This window comes from Oncorhynchus tshawytscha, linkage group LG20 (genome assembly GCF_018296145.1).
Source record: "Oncorhynchus tshawytscha isolate Ot180627B linkage group LG20, Otsh_v2.0, whole genome shotgun sequence".
Taxonomy (NCBI): Eukaryota; Metazoa; Chordata; class Actinopteri; order Salmoniformes; family Salmonidae; genus Oncorhynchus; species Oncorhynchus tshawytscha.
The window spans coordinates 29,152,417-29,172,846 of record NC_056448.1 but is presented as its reverse complement, the minus strand read 5'-3'; the positions used below and the strand labels follow the sequence as shown (position 1 = coordinate 29,172,846).

Sequence of the window (20,430 nt, the reverse complement as noted above, 5' to 3'; positions counted from 1 at the left end):
AGGTGCTAAAACCATCATGCGCTATGATGAAACTGGCTCTCATCAGGACCACCACAGGAAAGAAAGACCCAGTGACCTCTGCTGCAGAGGACAAGTTCATTAGAGTTACCAGCCACAGAAATTGCAGCACAACTAAATGCTTCACAGAGTTCAAGTAACAGACACATCACAACATCAACATCAAAAAGGAGACTGCATGAATCAGGCCTTCATGGTCGAATTACTCCAACTGCTTTTAAATTCTAGTAAAACTAAGTGCATGCTCTTCAACCGATTGCTGCCGCACCCTCCCGCCCGACTAGCATCACTACTCTGGACGTTTCTGATCTAGAATATGTGGACAACTACAAATACCTAGGTGTCTCGTTAGACTGTAAACACCTTCCAGACTCACGTTAAGCTTCTCCAATCCAAAATTACATCTAGAATCTGCTGCCTATTTCGCAACAAAGCCTCCTTCACTCATGCCACAAAACATACCCTCGGAAAACTGACTATCCTACCAATCCTTGACTTCGGCGATGAAATGTACAAAATTGCCCCCAACACTCTACTCAGCCAATTGGATGCAGTCTATCACAGTGCCATCCGTTTTATCATCAAAGCCCCATATACAACCCACGACTGCAACCTGTATGCTCTCGTTGGCTGGCCCTCACTACATGTCCGTTGCCAAACCCACTGGCTCCAGGTCATCTACAAGTCCTTGCTACGTAAAGCCGCCCCACCTTATCTCAGCTCACTGGTCACCATAGCAACACCCACCCGTAGCACGCGCTCCAGCAGGTATATTTCACTGGTCATCCCCAAAGCCAACACTTCCTTTGGCCGCCTTTCCTTCCAGTTCTCTGCTGCCAATGACTGGAACGAATTGCAAAAAATCTCTGAAGATGGAGTCTTATATCTCCCTCTCTAACTTTAAGCATCAGCTGTCAGAGCAGCTTACCGATCACTGTACCTGTACACAGCCAATCTGTAAATAGCACACCCAACTACCTCATCCCCATATTATTACTTACCCTCGGGCTCTTTTGCAACCCAGTATCTCTACATGCATATCATCATCTGCACATCTATCACTCCAGTATTAATGCTAAATTGAAATTATTTTCACCCCTATGGCCTATTTATTGCCTACCTCCCTACTCCTCTACATTTGCACACACTGTACATAGATTTTTCTATTTTTTTTTCTTTTGTGTTATTGACTGTACATTTGTTTATGCGTAAATCTGTGTTGATTTTGTCGCACTGCTTTGCAGGTCGCAGTTGTAAATGAGAACTTGTTCTCAACTGGCCACCTGGTTAAATAAAGGTGGGAAAAAAACAGGAAAAAAACAGACACATCACAATAACATCAAAAAGGAGACTGCATGAATCAGGCCTTCATTGTCGAATTGCTGCAAAGAAACCACTACTAAAGGACACCAATAATAAGAAGAGACTTGCTTGGAGATTAGACTGGTGGAAATATGTCCTTTGGTCTGATGAGTCCAAATTTGAGATGTTTGCTTCCAACCACCGTGTCTTTGTGATGTCTTTGTGATGCGGATGAACAGATTATCTCTGCTTGTGTGGTTTCCACTGTGAAGATGGAGGAGTAAGGGCTGCTTTGCTGGTGATACTGTCTGTGATTTCTTTCGAATTCAAGGAACACTTACCCAGCATGGCTACCACAGCATTCTGCAGCGATACCCCATCCCTTCTGGTTTGCGCTTAGTGGGACTGTCACGCCCTGGTCAAAGTATTTTGTGTTTATCTTTATGTATTTGGTCAGGCCAGGGTGTGGCATGGGGTTTTTGTAATTGTGGTGTGTTTGTCTTGGGGTTTTGGTGGTGGTATTGGGATTGTAGCTTAGTGGGTTGTCTAGCAAGGTCTATGGCTGTCTGGAGTGGTTCTCAATCAGAGGCAGGTGCTTATCGTTGTCTCTGATTGGGAACCATATTTAGGCAGCCATATTCTTTGAGTTTGTCGTGGGTGATTGTCCTTAGTGTCTTACTTGTGCTCTCTGTTAGTTTGCACTAGATAGGCTGTTTTCGGTTTTCATTACGTTTATTGTTTTTGTAGTGTTTAGTGTTTAGTCGTGTTTACGTTTTGTTTAATAAATATGGATCGCAATCGACACGCTGCAGTTTGGTCCGACTCTCCTTCATCACCACTAGAAAACCGTTACAGAATCACCCACCACCAACGGACCAAGCGGCGTGTCAACAGGCAGGAGAAGCCGAAAAGGAGATGCTAAATAAGGATTTCTGGACATGGGAGGAAATCCTCGACGGGAGAGGACCCTGGGCTAAACCAGGGGAGTGTAGCCGCCCAAAGGAGCAACAGGAGAAGAGGCAACAGAGGCAGCAGCAGCAGGAGCAGCAGCAGCTACAGTGGGAGAGGTTGCACCACCTGGAGATATGGACATGGGAGGAGGAATTGGACGGTAAAGGACCCTGGAATGAGCCTGAGATTATTGTCGCCCCAAAGCCGAGCTGGAGGCAGCTAAAGCAGAGAGGCGGCATTATGAGGAGCTAGCACGGCAGAGCGGATGGAAGCCCGAGAGTCAGCCCCAAAATTTCTTGGGGGGCTCACAGGGAGTATGGCTATGCCAGGTAGGAGACCTGCGCAAACTCCCTGTGCTTACCGGGGGCTGGAGAGACCGGGCAGGCACCGTGTTATGCTGTGGAGCGCACGGTGTCTCCAGTGCGGGTGCACAGCCCGGTTCGGTATATTCCAGCTCCTCGTATCGGCCGGGATAGAGTGGGCATCGAGCCAGGTAAGGTTGGGCAGGCTCGGTGCTCAAGAGCTCCAGTGCGCCTGCACGGTCCGGTCTATCCAGTACCACCTCCACACCCCAGCCCTCCGGTAGCAGCTCCCCGCACCAGGCTTCCTGTGCGTGTCCTCGATCCAGTACCACCAGTTCCAGCACCACGCACCAGGCCTTCAGTGTGCCTCGCCTGTTCAGCGCAGCCAGAGCCTTCCTCCTCTACAGCGCTGCCGGAGTCTCCCGCCTATCTAGCGCTGTTAGAGCCTTCCTCATCTCCAGCGCTGCCGGAGTCTCCCGCCTGTTTAGCGCAGCCAGAGCCTTCCTCCTCTAAAGCGCTGCCGGAGCCTCCCGCCTGTTTAGCGCAGCCAGAACCTTTCTCCTCTCCTACGCTGCCGGAGTCTCCCGCCTGTTCAGCGCAGCCAGAGCTGCCAGTCTGCAAGGAGCAGCCAGAGCTGTCAGTCTGCATGGAGCAGCCAGAGCTGTCAGTCTGCATGGAGCTGTCAGTCTGCATGGAGCAGCCAGAGCTGCCAGTCTGCATGAAGCAGCCAGTCTGCATGGAGCAGCCAGAGCTGTCAGTCTGCATGGAGCAGCCAGAGCTGCCAGTCTGCATGGAGCAGCCAGAGCTGCCAGTCTGCATGAAGCAGCCAGAGCTGTCAGTCTGCATGGAGCAGTCAGAGCTGTCAGTCTGCATGGAGCAGCCAGTCTACATGGAGCAGCCAGAGCTGTCAGTCCGCATGGAGCAGCCAGAGGTGTCAGTCTACATGATGCAGCCCGAGCTGCCAGTCTGCATGAAGCAGTCAGTCTACATGGAGCAGCCAGAGCTGTCAGTCCGCATGGAGCAGCCAGAGCTGTCAGTCTACATGAAGCAGCCCGAGCTGCCAGTCTGCATGAAGCAGCCAGTCTACATGGAGCAGCCAGAGATGTCAGTCTGCATGAAGCAGCCAGTCTGCATAGAGCAGCCAGTCTGCATGGAGCTGCCAGTCTGCAAGGAGCTGTCAGTCTGCACGGAGCTGTCAGTCTGCACGGAGCTGTCAGTCTGCACGGAGCTGTCAGTCTGTAAGGAGCTGCCAGTCTGCAAGGAGCTGCCAGTCAGCACGGAGCCGCCAGAGCGGTCAGTCTGTAAGAAGCCGCCAGAGCTGTCAGCCTATATGGAGCAGCTAGTGCCGCCAGTCTGCCCAGCGCCGCCAGTGCCCCCAGTCTGCCCAGCGCCGCCAGTCTGCCCAGCGCCGCCAGTCAGCGCCGCCAGACTCTTCCAGATCTGCCAGTCAGCCAGACTCTTCCAGATCTGCCAGTCAGCCAGACTCTTCCAGATCTGCCAGTCAGCCAGACTCTTCCAGATCTGCCAGTCAGCCAGACTCTTCCAGATCTGCCAGTCAGCCAGACTCTTCCAGATCTGCCAGTCAGCCAGACTCTTCCAGATCTGCCAGTCAGCCAGACTCTTCCAGATCTGCCAGTCAACCAGATTCTTCCAGATCTGCCAGTCAACCAGACTCTTCCAGATCTGCCAGTCAACCAGACTCTTCCAGATCTGCCAGTCAACCAGACTCTTCCAGATCTGCCAGTCAGCCAGGATCTGCCAGTCAGCCAGGATCTGCCAGTCAGCCGGGATCTGCTGAAACCACCAGCCAGCCAGGAGCTGGTAGATCTATCTACCTGCCTGAGCTTCCTCTCACTCCTGAGCTTCCTCTCACTCCTGAGCTTCCTCTCACTCCTGAGCTTTCTCTCACTCCTGAGCTTTCTCTCACTCCCGAGCTTCCCCTCAGTCCCGAGCTGCCTCGGTCCCGAGCTGTCCTTCAGTCCCGATCTGCTCCTCAGTCCAGTGGGGTTCTGGGTGGGGACTACTAGGCCATGGTCGGCGGCGAGGGTGGACTATCCAGGGACGAAGGGAGAGGGGACTAAGACATTAAAGGAGTGGGGTCCACGTCCCCGCGCCGGAGCCGCCACCATGGACAGACGCCCACCCGGACCCTCCCTATTGTTTTGAGGTGCGTTCGGGAGTCCGCACCTTAGGGGGGTTCTGTCACGCCCTGGTCAAAGTATTTTGTGTTTATCTTTATGTATTTGGTCAGGCCAGGGTGTGGCATGGGGTTTTTGTAATTGTGGTGTGTTTGTCTTGGGGTTTTGGTGGTGGTATTGGGATTGTAGCTTAGTGGGTTGTCTAGCAAGGTCTATGGCTGTCTGGAGTGGTTCTCAATCAGAGGCAGGTGCTTATCGTTGTCTCTGATTGGGAACCATATTTAGGCAGCCATATCCTTTGAGTTTGTCGTGGGTGATTGTCCTTAGTGTCTTACTTGTACTCTCTGTTAGTTTGCACTAGATAGGCAGTTTTCGGTTTTCATTACGTTTATTGTTTTTGTAGTGTTTAGTGTTTAGTCGTGTTTACGTTTTGTTTAATAAATATGGATCGCAATCGACACGCTGCAGTTTGGTCCGACTCTCCTTCATCACCACTAGAAAACCGTTACAGAATCACCCACCACCAACGGACCAAGCGGCGTGTCAACAGGCAGGAGAAGCCGAAAAGGAGATGCTAAATAAGGATTTCTGGACATGGGAGGAAATCCTCGACGGGAGAGGACCCTGGGCTAAACCAGGGGAGTGTAGCCGCCCAAAGGAGCAACAGGAGAAGAGGCAACAGAGGCAGCAGCAGCAGGAGCAGCAGCAGCTACAGTGGGAGAGGTTGCACCACCTGGAGATATGGACATGGGAGGAGGAATTGGACGGTAAAGGACCCTGGAATGAGCCTGGAGATTATTGTCGCCCCAAAGCCGAGCTGGAGGCAGCTAAAGCAGAGAGGCGGCATTATGAGGAGCTAGCACGGCAGAGCGGATGGAAGCCCGAGAGTCAGCCCCAAAAATTTCTTGGGGGGGGGGCTCACAGGGAGTATGGCTATGCCAGGTAGGAGACCTGCGCAAACTCCCTGTGCTTACCGGGGGGCTGGAGAGACCGGGCAGGCACCGTGTTATGCTGTGGAGCGCACGGTGTCTCCAGTGCGGGTGCACAGCCCGGTTCGGTATATTCCAGCTCCTCGTATCGGCCGGGATAGAGTGGGCATCGAGCCAGGTAAGGTTGGGCAGGCTCGGTGCTCAAGAGCTCCAGTGCCCCTGCACGGTCCGGTCTATCCAGTACCACCTCCACACCCCAGCCCTCCGGTAGCAGCTCCCCGCACCAGGCTTCCTGTGCGTGTCCTCGATCCAGTACCACCAGTTCCAGCACCACGCACCAGGCCTTCAGTGTGCCTCGCCTGTTCAGCGCAGCCAGAGCCTTCCTCCTCCACAGCGCTGCCGGAGTCTCCCGCCTATCTAGCGCTGTTAGAGCCTTCCTCATCTCCAGCGCTGCCGGAGTCTCCCGCCTGTTTAGCGTAGCCAGAGCCTTCCTCCTCTAAAGCGCTGCCGGAGCCTCCCGCCTGTTTAGCGCAGCCAGAACCTTTCTCCTCTCCTACGCTGCCGGAGTCTCCCGCCTGTTCAGCGCAGCCAGAGCTGCCAGTCTGCAAGGAGCAGCCAGAGCTGTCAGTCTGCATGGAGCAGCCAGAGATGTCAGTCTGCATGGAGCTGTCAGTCTGCATGGAGCAGCCAGAGCTGCCAGTCTGCATGAAGCAGCCAGTCTGCATGGAGCAGCCAGAGCTGTCAGTCTGCATGGAGCAGTCAGAGCTGTCAGTCTGCATGGAGCAGCCAGAGCTGTCAGTCTACATGAAGCAGCCAGTCTACATGGAGCAGCCAGAGCTGTCAGTCCGCATGGAGCAGCCAGAGCTGTCAGTCTACATGAAGCAGCCCGAGCTGCCAGTCTGCATGAAGCAGCCAGTCTACATGGAGCAGCCAGAGCTGTCAGTCCGCATGGAGCAGCCAGAGCTGTCAGTCTACATGAAGCAGCCCGAGCTGCCAGTCTGCATGAAGCAGCCAGTCTACATGGAGCAGCCAGAGATGTCAGTCTGCATGAAGCAGCCAGAGCTGTCAGTCTGCATAGAGCAGCCAGTCTGCATGGAGCTGCCAGTCTGCATGGAGCTGCCAGTCTGCATGGAGCTGCCAGTCTGCAAGGAGCTGTCAGTCTGCACGGAGCTGTCAGTCTGCACGGAGCTGTCAGTCTGCACGGAGCTGTCAGTCTGTAAGGAGCTGCCAGTCTGCAAGGAGCTGCCAGTCAGCACGGAGCCGCCAGAGCGGTCAGTCTGTAAGAAGCCGCCAGAGCTGTCAGCCTATATGGAGCAGCTAGTGCCGCCAGTCTGCCCAGCGCCGCCAGTGCCCCCAGTCTGCCCAGCGCCGCCAGTCTGCCCAGCGCCGCCAGATCTGCCAGTCAGCCAGACTCTTCCAGATCTGCCAGTCAGCCAGACTCTTCCAGATCTGCCAGTCAACCAGACTCTTCCAGATCTGCCAGTCAACCAGACTCTTCCAGATCTGCCAGTCAGCCAGACTCTTCCAGATCTGCCAGTCAGCCAGACTCTTCCAGATCTGCCAGTCAGCCAGACTCTTCCAGATCTGCCAGTCAGCCAGACTCTTCCAGATCTGCCAGTCAGCCAGACTCTTCCAGATCTGCCAGTCAACCAGATTCTTCCAGATCTGCCAGTCAACCAGACTCTTCCAGATCTGCCAGTCAACCAGACTCTTCCAGATCTGCCAGTCAACCAGACTCTTCCAGATCTGCCAGTCAGCCAGGATCTGCCAGTCAGCCAGGATCTGCCAGTCAGCCGGGATCTGCTGAAACCACCAGCCAGCCAGGAGCTGGTAGATCTATCTACCTGCCTGAGCTTCCTCTCACTCCTGAGCTTCCTCTCACTCCTGAGCTTCCTCTCACTCCTGAGCTTTCTCTCACTCCTGAGCTTTCTCTCACTCCCGAGCTTCCCCTCAGTCCCGAGCTGCCTCGGTCCCGAGCTGTCCTTCAGTCCCGATCTGCTCCTCAGTCCAGTGGGGTTCTGGGTGGGGACTACTAGGCCATGGTCGGCGGCGAGGGTGGACTATCCAGGGACGAAGGGAGAGGGGACTAAGACATTAAAGGAGTGGGGTCCACGTCCCGCGCCGGAGCCGCCACCATGGACAGACGCCCACCCGGACCCTCCCTATTGTTTTGAGGTGCGTTCGGGAGTCCGCACCTTAGGGGGTTCTGTCACGCCCTGGTCAAAGTATTTTGTGTTTATCTTTATGTATTTGGTCAGGCCAGGGTGTGGCATGGGGTTTTTGTAATTGTGGTGTGTTTGTCTTGGGGTTTTGGTGGTGGTATTGGGATTGTAGCTTAGTGGGTTGTCTAGCAAGGTCTATGGCTGTCTGGAGTGGTTCTCAATCAGAGGCAGGTGCTTATCGTTGTCTCTGATTGGGAACCATATTTAGGCAGCCATATTCTTTGAGTTTGTCGTGGGTGATTGTCCTTAGTGTCTTACTTGTACTCTCTGTTAGTTTGCACTAGATAGGCTGTTTTCGGTTTTCATTACGTTTATTGTTTTTGTAGTGTTTAGTGTTTAGTCGTGTTTACGTTTTGTTTAATAAATATGGATCGCAATCGACACGCTGCAGTTTGGTCCGACTCTCCTTCATCACCACTAGAAAACCGTTACAGGGACTATAATTTGTGTTTAAAAAGGACAATGACCCACCTCCAGGCTGTGTAAGGACAATTTGACCAAGAAGTAGAGGAGTGCTGATGGAGTGCTGCATCAGATGACCTGGCCTCCACAATCACCCAACCTCAATCCAATTTAGATGTATTGGGATGAGTTGGACGGCAGAGTGAAGGACAAACAGCCAACAAGGTCTCAGCATATGTGGGAACTCCTTCAAGACTGTTGGAAAAGCATTCCAGGTGAAGCTGGTTGAGAGAATGCCAAGCGTATGCAAAGCTGTCATCAAGGCAAAGGGTAGCTACTTTGAAGAATCTCAAATATAAATTATATTTTGATTTGTTTAACACTTTTTTGGTTACTACATGATTTTATGTGTGTTATTTCATAGTTTTGATGTCTTCACTATTATTTTACAATGTCTCCTTCCTCTCTACTTTCTTCTCCTCTCCATTCCTCTCCTTTCCTCTCCTCCCCTCTCCTTAACTCTCCTCTCCTCCCCTCTCTTCTCTTCTCTTCTCCTCTCCTCCCTTTAAGACCCTGTTCCCCATAGTAAGTGTTGTTTAGTGAGCCAGTCTATTTCTGACTAGACTACAGAGTATCATACACACCCAGTACTGCGCTGCTGTCCTTTCAGCTTTATTTCTGCACACACATACAGGATGCTTATATAAACAGAGCATTTTAGTTTTCAAAGATTTATTCATGGGCCAAACAGGGAGCCACATTGATGACTGTATTATACCTGATAACAGTCACACCCACAACTAGAATCTCTCTCTGTCTCTCTCTCTCTCTCTCTCTCTCTCTCTCTCTCTCTCTCTCTCTGTGTGCCCTTGAGCTCTGTGTCCCCACTCATGCTGAGGGTGAGCGTATGTGTGTATTCCCTTGCATGTGTGTGTGTGTGTGTTTGTGTAAGTGTTGCAGGCATTGTTGGCAGCAGACATCCAGAGAGGAAGGGAGAACAAAGAGAGAAGCTCCTTAATGAGGCCTACTGCCGCAAAAACTAAACTAGGCCAGCTTTCCCAGCCCAGCGAGAGAGAGAGTGTGTGTGTGTGTGTGTGTGTGTGTGTGTGTGTGTGTGTGCGCCGTGTGTGTGTGTGTGTGTGTGTGTGTGTGTGTGTGTGTGTGTGTGTGTGTGTGTGTGTGTGTGTGTGTGTGTGTGTGTGTGTGTGTGTGTGTGTGGGTGGGTGTGTGTGTGTGCACAAAAAGTGCCACAGAGCTGCAGTGAGGACACACACACACAAACAGAAAAGGAGCATTGAATTCTTAGCCAGCAGAGGCACTGGAGGTCATATCCAATCACATCAACCCAACTAACAGGATGTATCAGTGATACTATATTATAATTCATGAGGAATGTGAAGAATGAAAACCAACCAATATGTTTTGGATTATGCTCAACAGTAAGATCATTGAACAATGTTCCTTTCCACTGACATGCAGGTACTGGTATGAAACTGTTATGAAGGTTCTATTGTCAATTTGTTTTGTATTTAAAATGCCACTTTAAAACGTATACTTGACACAGCAACAAAATGTCCCCATGGGGACAATAAAGTCAGTAAAGTAAAGTACACACATGAAACTGCCTTCGTAGGTATGCCCTAGTGTGTGCTACTGTGCCATGTAGCCCAGGTAACTCACCGCTCTCTGTCAGGCCCTGGTGTATACTCCAGTAGTTCTGCAGACACTGTAATTCCTTCTTCATGGCTCTCTTACAGCGACAATCGTAGAGCGACGAGTCCTGTAGGACCTCTATGGCCCCCTGGCACTCTCTGCCAGCCAGCATGGTCTGGCGATCCCGCGCCCCACCTGACAGGCACTGGCGCATGATCCTGTAGCTGGAGCTGCACTGGCTGTCCCCGTTACACAGCTCTAACGCCCGCACGCAGTCCAGCGGCTCCCTCCATCCATGCCCCCACACACACACCACACACACACACCCTGCAGTGGAGAGAGAAGAGGAATAATGATTAGTCATAATGTTAACAATAGTTAACCCTGACCCTAACAACCCACACACACAGCGTCTGGCGGCGAAATGTCATCATTATATTCATTTTAACGATTAACTTTAACCACCACATCCTACACCCACACACACACAGAGACACAGTACACACCATCTGGGGGAAATATGTTAACCCTCGCAAGGCTGCAGGCCCAGACGGCATCCCCAGCCGCGCCCTCAGAGCATGCGCAGACCAGCTGGCCGGTGTGTTTACGGACATATTCAATCAATCCCTATACCAGTCTGCTGTTCCCACATGCTTCAAGAGGGCCACCATTGTTCCTGTTCCCAAGAAAGCTAAGGTAACTGAGCTAAACGACTACCGCCCCGTAGCACTCACATCCGTCATCATGAAGTGCTTTGAGAGACTAGTCAAGGACCATATCACCTCCACCCTACCTGACACCCTTGACCCACTCCAATTTGCTTACCGCCCAAATAGGTCCACAGACGATGCAATCTCAACCACACTGCACACTGCCCTAACCCATCTGGACAAGAGGAATACCTATGTGAGAATGCTGTTCATCGACTACAGCTCGGCATTCAACACCATAGTACCCTCCAAGCTCGTCATCAAGCTCGAGACCCTGGGTCTCGACCCCGCCCTGTGCAACTGGGTACTGGACTTCCTGACGGGCCGCCCCCAGGTGGTGAGGGTAGGCAACAACATCTCCTCCCCGCTGATCCTCAACACTGGGGCCCCACAAGGGTGCATTCTGAGCCCTCTCCTGTACTCCCTGTTCACCCACGACTGCGTGGCCATGCACGCCTCCAACTCAATCATCAAGTTTGCGGACGACACAACAGTGGTAGGCTTGATTACCAACAACGACGAGACGGCCTACAGGGAGGAGGTGAGGGCCCTCGGAGTGTGGTGTCAGGAAAATAACCTCACACTCAACGTCAACAAAACTAAGGAGATGATTGTGGACTTCAGGAAACAGCAGAGGGAACACCCCCATCCACATCGATGGAACAGTAGTGGAGAGGGTAGCAAGTTTTAAGTTCCTCGGCATACACATCACAGACAAACTGAATTGGTCCACTCACACAGACAGCATCGTGAGGAAGGCGCAGCAGCGCCTCTTCAACCTCAGGAGGCTGAAGAAATTCGGCTTGTCACCAAAAGCACTCACAAACTTCTACAGATGCACAATCGAGAGCATCCTGGCGGGCTGTATCACCGCCTGGTATGGCAACTGCACCGCCCTCAACCATAAGGCTCTCCAGAGGGTAGTGAGGTCTGCACAACGCATCACCGGGGGCAAACTACCTGCCCTCCAGGACACCTACACCACCCGATGCTACAGGAAGGCCATAAAGATCATCAAGGACATCAACCACCCGAGCCACTGCCTGTTCACCCCACTGTCATCCAGAAGGCGAGGTCAGTACAGGTGCATCAAAGCTGGGACCGAGAGACTGAAAAACAGCTTCTATCTCAAGGCCATCAGACTGTTAAACAGCCACCACTAACATTGAGTGGCTACTGCCAACACACTGTCAATGACACTGACTCTACTCCAGCCACTTTAATCATGGGAATTGATGGGAAATGATGTAAATATATCACTAGCCACTTTAAACAATGCTACCTTATATAATGTTACTTACCCTACATTGTTCATCTCATATGCATACGTTGATACTGTACTCTATATCATCGACTGCATCCTTATGTAATACATGTATCACTAGCCACTTTAACTATGCCACTTGGTTTACATACTTATCTCATATGTATATACTGTACTCGATATCATCTACTGTATCTTGCCTATGCTGCTCTGTACCATCACTCATTCATATATCCTTATGTACATATTCTTTATCCCCTTACAATGTGTATAAGACAGTAGTTTTTTTGGAATTGTTAGTTAGATCACTTGTTCGTTATTACTGCATTGTCGGAACTAGAAGCACAAGCATTTCGCTACACTCGCATTAACATCTGCTAACCATGTGTATGTGACAAATAAAATTTGATTTGATTTGAAATAAGGTAATATTGACATACGTTAAACTCCCACACAGCACACACTCCATCTGGGAGATTATTAAATATAATCTATATACTACATTAAATATAATCTACTTGAAAAATATTTTCTAGCTACATTAGAACAATGTTTTTTCTAATTACTCTGTTTGTTCATGCTGGTGTAAAAAAATATAACATTTTCCCTCAAGGTCAAAGCTAGAAAAGAACAGCCAAAGGTGTGTGTGTGTGCGTTAGTTTGTGCGTTAGTGTGTGTGTGTGTGTGTGTGTGTGTGTGTGTGTGTGTGTGTGTGGTAGCAGTATAGCAGAGAGATCATTCCAGATTCAAGTAGAAATTTGACGTTTTTGCAGGTCCCCAGGAGGTCGGAAGACGCAGTCAGCCTTGTGCATAAATACATGATGTCGGGAGATTAAGTCAGTTTACTAGTCAAAAATAGACGTTTATCCAAGGACATCAAACACAGTGATTTCTTGTTGAGTACAGAGCTGGCTGCAGGCTGTTTACAGGGGAGTTCTGTGTTTATGTCATCATCACTAAAATCACCACTGTGTCAAATACTGTCTGGGACAGTAACATCTCCTCCATCCTCCTCTCCTCATCCTTTATCTCCTCTTGTCCATCCTCATCTCCTCCCTCCTCCTCTCCCTTTATCTCCTCTTGTCCACCCTCATCTCCTCTCCCTTTATCTCCTCTTGTCCATCCTCATCTCCTCCCTCCTCCTCTCCTCATCCTTTATCTCCTCTTGTCCATCCTCATCTCCTCCCTCCTCCTCTCCTCTTCCTTTATCTCCTCTTGTCCATCCTCATCTCCTCCCTCCTCCTCTCCTCTTCCTTTATCTCCTCTTGTCCATCCTCATCTCCTCCATCCTCCATCCTCCTCTCCCTTTATCTCCTCTTGTCCATCCTCATCTCCTCCATCCTCCTCTCCTCATCCTTTATTTCCTCATGTCCATCCTCATGTCCTCCATCCTCCTCTCCTCATCCTTTATCTCCTCTTGTCCATCCTCATCTCCTCCCTCCTCCTCTCCTCATCCTTTATCTCCTCTTGTCCATCCTCATCTCCTCCCTCCTCCTCTCCTCATCCTTTATCTCCTATTGTCCATCCTCATCTCCTCCCTCCTCCTCCTCTCCTCATCCTTTATCTCCTCTTGTCCATCCTCATCTCCTCCATCCTCCCTCCTCCTCTCCTCTCCCTGTATCTCCTCTTGTCCATCCTCCATCCTCCCTCCTCCTCTCCTCTCCCTTTATCTCCTCTTGTCCATCCTCATCTCCTCCATCCTCCATCCTCCTCTCCTCTCCCTTTATCTCCTCTTGTCCATCCTCATCTCCTCCCTCCTCCTCTCCTCATCCTTTATCTCCTATTGTCCATCCTCATCTCCTCCCTCCTCCTCTCCTCTACCCTACTTTCTCCTCTTCTATCCATCCCCTCCTGTCCTCCCCATCCCCTCCTTTCCACTCCTCTCACTCTCTCCTAGCACTATCCTCTCCTCCTCTTCTCTCCTCCCCTTCTCTCTCTCTCCCTCTCTCTCTCTCTCTCTCTCTCTCTTTCACCTCTTCCAGTCTCTTTCTCCTCTCACTCTTCCTCCTCTCCTTCTCTCCTCTTCTCTCGTACCCCATTTTAAATCACCTAAAACATAAATCTATGACAACAACTGGTGAAAATGCCTATCATGTAAATATAGGAACACATCATAAACTTCTGGATTTGTTAGTAATGTGTTCCAGATTAATCTATAAAACATTCATAGGATCACAAGGTGCAACGACTGGACAGACGAACAGGCAGCACGCTGAGGGCTGAAAAGTGACAGACCACAGTCTATCGCCACTACCGTGAACAGATTTCAGCACCAAGGACAGCTCTGCCGCGCGAGCCGAGTCCTCAGGCACAGCGGCAACCAGATTCATACGTGCAGGAGCACACATACACCCACACACGCATACACGCACACACTTGAGCAAGCAGCTGAGGCGGAGGGAAGATGCCCCATGCTCTGTCCCTTTGACCGTCAGATCCTACCAGAAGGGAGAGCGTGTACGTCATCACACTCCAAATAACTATTGTGCTACGCAAAACCCTAAATCACTTTCAGATGCTTACTATGCCTACGTGAGGTCATATAATTGTAAATTATTAGGTTATACGTTCTTAAAACCTTAACCAGCAGCAGCAAGGCACCAGGTGGAGGCATGACTGCTTACAGTTATATCCCTAACTGAATTTGTGGTCGTGGAGTGGATGCCCTCTTACCTGTGTGTGTGTGTGTGTGTGTGTGTGTGTGTGTGTGTGTGTGTGTGTGTGTGTGTGTGTGTGTGTGTGTGTGTGTGTGTGTGTGTGTGTGTGTGTGTGTGTGTGTGTGTGTGTGTGTGTGTGTGTGTGTGTGTGCGTGTGTGTGTGTGTGTGTGTGTGTGTGTGTGTGTACCCACCCAGCAGAACCAGCACGCTGAGAAGGTTCAGCAGAATCATGGCAGGTTCCAGAGCAGTGATCCTGAAGTCACGAGTCGAATGCGAGCTGTCCGGTTCAGCCGTTAACGGCTAAATAAATAGGTAAATCGGTAAAACAGAGAAACATCTCCAACACTGCTCCTCGCCGGTTAATAATCCAAAAACCAGAGCCGCGCCACACGAACCCAGAAACACACACACGAACTCAGGTCTTCATTTGAAACCACACACACATATAGTAGGTTACACAGGCACGCACAGACGCACTCACACACACACTCTGACGGAGTGTTTTCATGTGAAATGGACTGATAACGTTAACATCCTCTCTGGAAGGAGCAAGAGTTGGAAAGAAAGTTCCCCGCTAATAACAGCTGTCCATGCGAAACAGGACCCGCTGCGGAGCCAAGAACCTGCTCGCTGGCTGTCCCGGTATCCGTTAAACGTTTTGAGGGTGCCCTGTTCCGGGCCAGGAGAGGGATGGTCTCTCTGACATCGACTGGCTGATTCCGTTAAAAACGCTGTCTTCTTGACCACGAGCCAACGCAATCAAACTTTCCAGTGTTAGTGTGTGATAGAGGAAGGTGCGCGCGCGTGTGTGAGCTAGAACGAGAAAGAAAAAGAGAGATGGATCGACAGGGGCAGAGAGGACGTCAGACAGCAAGTAGTATGCTATTTCTAACTAGGTGGTTCTTCCGGACTCGTGGAGGCAGCCGATGGCTGTTTAATACAGATGTCCTTAAATCAATTAAACTTCCGAGACCGGGAGTGTGTATGTGATGGTGGTACACCCTCCGACCCGGGGAGACAGTTACCCGGTAATAGATATAGCGGAGAGTTCTAATTCACTCCCAGAGCCTAGACCCTGTCTGCCCGCCTTTCAGTTACAGCGGGAGAAAAGCAGCTCGCGTTCTATCATGGGAAAACTACTTATTTCTTTCGCTCTCGCTCTCTCTCTCTCTCTCCTTCTCTGTCTCTTTCTCTCTAACTGATGTTGCATTTCGGCCCTCGGGGCTGTGCAAGTCACCGCGAACGATATGAGAGTAAGCGTGTTTTACACAACACACACTCACCCAAACACTCTCAGGCCTATATACACACACACATAAACACACTGGTTTATATAGAGAACCGAGACAGTGCATGACCTGGGGTGTAGGGCACTCATCAAAGCGAGTGAGGCTAATACACACAAACAAACACAAACACACACACATAATACAAAAATCCCCACAAAATTCCGATGGTTTAAGTTAGAGATATCTGGGGGGGGGGAGGGGGGTGTATCTAGTATATTATTATATCAAATCATTTATATTTAAAAAATGATATTCCTACATGGGTCCTAATATTCAAAATCGAATAGCAAAATGATCCATGGTATAACCATATGAAAACAATTCCATATGTTAGCTTAGTAGAACACCGCCTCCCCTTATGAGTTAAATCATTACCAATATTACTCTCTCTCTTCTCATCACTCTATTTCCTCACTAACATCATATTACTCTATTTCTCTTTCTTATTATCTCTCCCTCTCCTCTCTCTTTCTATTTCTCATTATCTCTCCCTCTCCTCCCTCTTTCTCATTATTACTCCCTCTACTCTCTCATTCTCTTTCTCATTATCTCTCCCTCTCATCTCTCTTTCTCTTTCTCATTATTTCTCCCTCTACTCTCTCATTCTCTTTCTCATTATCTCTCCCTCTCATCTCTCTTTCTCATTATCTCTCCCTCTCCTGTCTTTCTCTTTCTCATTATCTCTCCATCTCTGTCTTTCTCTTTCTCATTATTTCTCCCTCTCCTCTCTTGTTCTCTTTCTCATTATCTCTCCCTCTCATCTCTCTTTCTTATTATCTCTCCCTCTCCTCTGTCTTTATCTTTCTCATTATCTCTTCCTCTCCTCTGTCAATCTCTTTCTCCCTCTCCCCTCTTTATTTCTCCCCTCATCCCTCATCCCTCTCCTCCTCTCTCCCTCACCCCTCTCTCCCTCCTCCCTTCCCAGTGGAAGACAGTGGGGTCAGTCCCAATGAGCTGGACCTTTAATTTAATTACCCAAGCGGGCAGAAAGACAATTAAGACTAATGAATAATTAAGGCTGATTAATGAGCTGAAGTTAAAGGATACATCAGTGATAATGATGGAGTGATGTTAAATGGGCATGTTAGATGCCCTGGGGCTGTTTGAGCTTAAGGGTACAAGGGCAGGAGATGGTACCTAGGATCTGAAACTATCTTACTGATTAATCACACACACTGTATCTGCCGATCCAGGATTTGAACAAGCAACCTTCTGGAGGAGATGAGAGGAGATTGTTTTACACATTGGGTAATACAACTATCTCTCTCTCTATGCCAGTACCATTATAAGAGCAGAAATATAGTTGTTTCCTTCTCAGTGTGTTCTAATCTTCAAGGTATTTTCTCTCTGTTCAGCAGAGGATGCTACAGATAGGATCTTAATTTGAGACAGTGTCACGCCCTGGGCTTAGTATTTTGTGTTTTCTTTATTATTTTGGTCAGGCCAGGGTGTGACATGGGTATTTATGTGGTGTGTTTTGTCTAGGTTTTTTCTGTAGTTTATGGGATTGTGGTTTAGTGAAGTAGTCTAGGTAAGTCTATGGTTGCCTAGAGTGGTTCTCAATCAGAGGCAGGTGTTTATCGTTGTCTCTGATTGGGAACCATATTTAGGCAGCCATATTCTTTGAGTGTTTTGTGGGTAATTGTTCCTGTCTCTGTGTTTGTTGCACCAGATAGGGCTGTTTCGGTTTTTCACTCGTCTTGTTTTGTATGTGGATTATAATTAATGGACATTTTTGTAGGGGTTGATTCATTTGGGAAAATCAAGTCTGAAAGTGGAAATTGTAAACTTCAAAAGCATTTTTAAACCTCATACACTACAAGTTTAAAATGTCCAGCATTGCAGGAAAGTTCTCCAGCAACAGGGTGGTCAAATTAAGATACTACATCTGTATAGGACTATCAATACATCCAGTGCCTATACTGACTGCTATAGCACTTAGATCAACACAGCATGTGTATCAGTGCATTCTGAAAGTATTCAGACCCCTTAACTTTTTCCACATTTTGTTACACTACAGTCTTATTCTAAAATGGATTACATTGTTTTTTTCCTCTCATCAATCTACACACAATACTGACAATGACAAAGCAAAAACAGGGTTTTACATTTTTCTGCAATGTATAAAATAAACTGAAATATCACATTTACATAAGTATTCAGACCCTTTACTCAGTACTTTGTTAAAGCATTTTTGGCAGCGATTACAGCCCTGAGTCTTCTTGGGTATGACGCTACAAGTTTGGCACACCTGTATTTGGGGAGTTTCTCCCATTCTTCTCTGCAGATCCTCTCTAGCTCTGTCAGGTTGGATGGGGAGCGTTGCTGCACAGCTATTTTCAGGTCTCTCCAGGGATGTTAGATATGGTTCAAGTTCGGGCTGTGGCTGGGCTACTCATGGATATTCAGAAATTTCTCCCAAAGCAACTCCGGCATTGTCTTGGCTGTGTTCATAGGGTCATTGTCCTGTTGGAATGTGAACCTTCTCCCTTGTCAGAGGTCCTGAGCGCTCTGGAGCAGGTTTTCATCAAGTATCTCTCTGTACTTTTCTCTGTTCATCTTTCCCTCTATCCTGACTAGTCTTCCAGTCCCTGCCGTTGAAAAACATCCCCACAGCATGATGCTGCCACCACCATGATTCACTGTAGGCATAGGGCCAGGTTTCCTCCAGACGTGATATTCAATCTTGGTATCATTAGACCAGAGAATCTTGTTTGTCATGGTCTGCCTTTTGGCAAACTCTGGCCACTACCATAAAGTCCTGATTGGTGGAGGGCTGCAGAGATGGTTGTCCTTCTGGAAGGTTCTCCCATCTCCACAGAGGAACTCTGGAGCTTTGTCAGAGTGACCACCAGGTTCTTGGTCACCTCCCTGGCCAAGGCCCTTCTCCCCCGATTTCTCAGTTTGTCCATTTAGTGAGGCTACCAGAGAGCCTTTTTCATTGTTTCGTCTACAACACATTTTGATTATGTAATAATTGTTGCATATTCATTTCCTCTCTCCCTACAATTTGAGGTGTGTACTGCACCCAATCCTATAGCTGTAATCAAATCAGTAATCTGTTCGCTAGCTCAGGAATTGTTTTTGCCTGTGCTACTGAAGGATATATCGGTCTGCTAATACAGGACTTGTAAAGACCCAGCGCTACAGACGGCTATATCAATCGGCTAATGCAGGACTATCAAAGGTCCAGTGCACGACTTTGTGAAAAAAGAAAATGGTCCAAAAAATAAATACTTGGCCCTAGAGACGGCTATAGACAGGACGAGTAAAGGCCCAGTGCACCACTTTTATGAAAACATGTCATGTTCAATTATTATCACATTGTAAAACAATGTATTAAAACTTTTCAAGGGGTGCTGCACCCCTACTTCCCGTGGCTATTTGTAGGTAGGCTACTCTGATTTTCCAGGCGCTTTCTGATCACTGATCATATGCTCCCGCCTTTGCCGATGACCAGTCATTGGTCAACAGTCAAGGTGCACAACTTTTAACTTCTGAAGCACAGATTAGATGTTTTTTTAAACAAGAATTTGGTGTAAAGCCATAGGCCTATGTTAGTCACCAGATCAAATAAGTTAACGGTATAAATATAAAATACAAATGGTAGGCTATAGGCCTATGTAGCCTATTAAAATATGTCATATATATTTCCCATTCAGTTTCACACTTGCAACCCACAAAACCTTCTCACTGCTCTAACTCACCCGACTCTTGTTGATTGACGGTTTACTAGTCCACTCAGAGGGCCGGGTGTGCGTTTCATTAGCCAATCGATTTTTTATGCGAGTGTGATACTGTCTCTGGCTGCATTGAGAGTAATCAACACAGACTGTGCAACAAAATGAGTGACAAAATGTTACAAAACCTGGCCAGATCATTTGAAGTCATCAGTTTCAAGTCAAAGTTGAGTCCCAAGTCTTGAGGCTCCAAGTCAAAGTCAACTCTTAAGTCATCAAATTTGTGACTCCAAGTCATGTGACTCGAGTCCACTCCTCTGGTGTGTGCACATGCACATCTTTGTGAAAGTGTGTGTGTGTGTCTATGTGTGTGTACATGCATGTCTTTCTGAGAGAGAGTGTGTGTGTGTGTGTGTGTGTGTGTGTGTGTGTGTGTGTGTGTGTGTGTGTGTGTGCATGCATGTCTTTGTGAAAGTGTGTGTTTGTGTGTGTGTTCCACAGATATGGTCCTACAGTTGTTTTTGGCAGCAGTGTGTTTGGCAGAAAGCCTGAACAGATACACCCCCCCTCAAATCTGAGAAACAGCCCACTGCGGCTACTAACTGCGTGTATTTGTCTGTGTGTTCATGCATGCTTCTTTGCGTGTGAGTGAATGTTTCTGTGTCTGTGCGTGCGTGCGTGCATGGATGAGTGCATTTGACAATGTTTCTCAGTATTTACATAAAATGTTGCCGATGGGCTGACTGACAAGGTTATCTTCTCACATCACCATTTTCGCTCCCTCCCTCCCTCCCTCCCTCACACACACACACACACATCTATTCTCTCCTGTGCTGACCAAAAATGTTTTGTTGACAGTGACAAAAGTTACACTTTATTCAGAGTAGGCGACAACACAAACACACTCTCATG

General features: G+C 48.9%; 1 protein-coding gene across 1 annotated transcript in view; it reads right to left on the bottom strand.

The window, feature by feature from the left end:
• The window catches only part of LOC112219931 (GDNF family receptor alpha-2-like), an 82,767-nt gene extending 67,099 nt beyond the window's left edge, over window positions 1-15,668 (bottom strand). Inside the window, exons 1-2 of the mRNA XM_042302451.1 lie at window positions 14,741-15,668; window positions 9,945-10,244 (exon numbers count right to left, since the gene is read on the bottom strand). Coding sequence (XP_042158385.1) covers window positions 9,945-10,244; window positions 14,741-14,780 — 340 coding nt within the window. The 5' untranslated portion in view covers window positions 14,781-15,668. The remainder of the gene's footprint in view (window positions 1-9,944; window positions 10,245-14,740) is intronic.
• Between the last annotated feature and the right edge of the window lie 4,762 nt (window positions 15,669-20,430).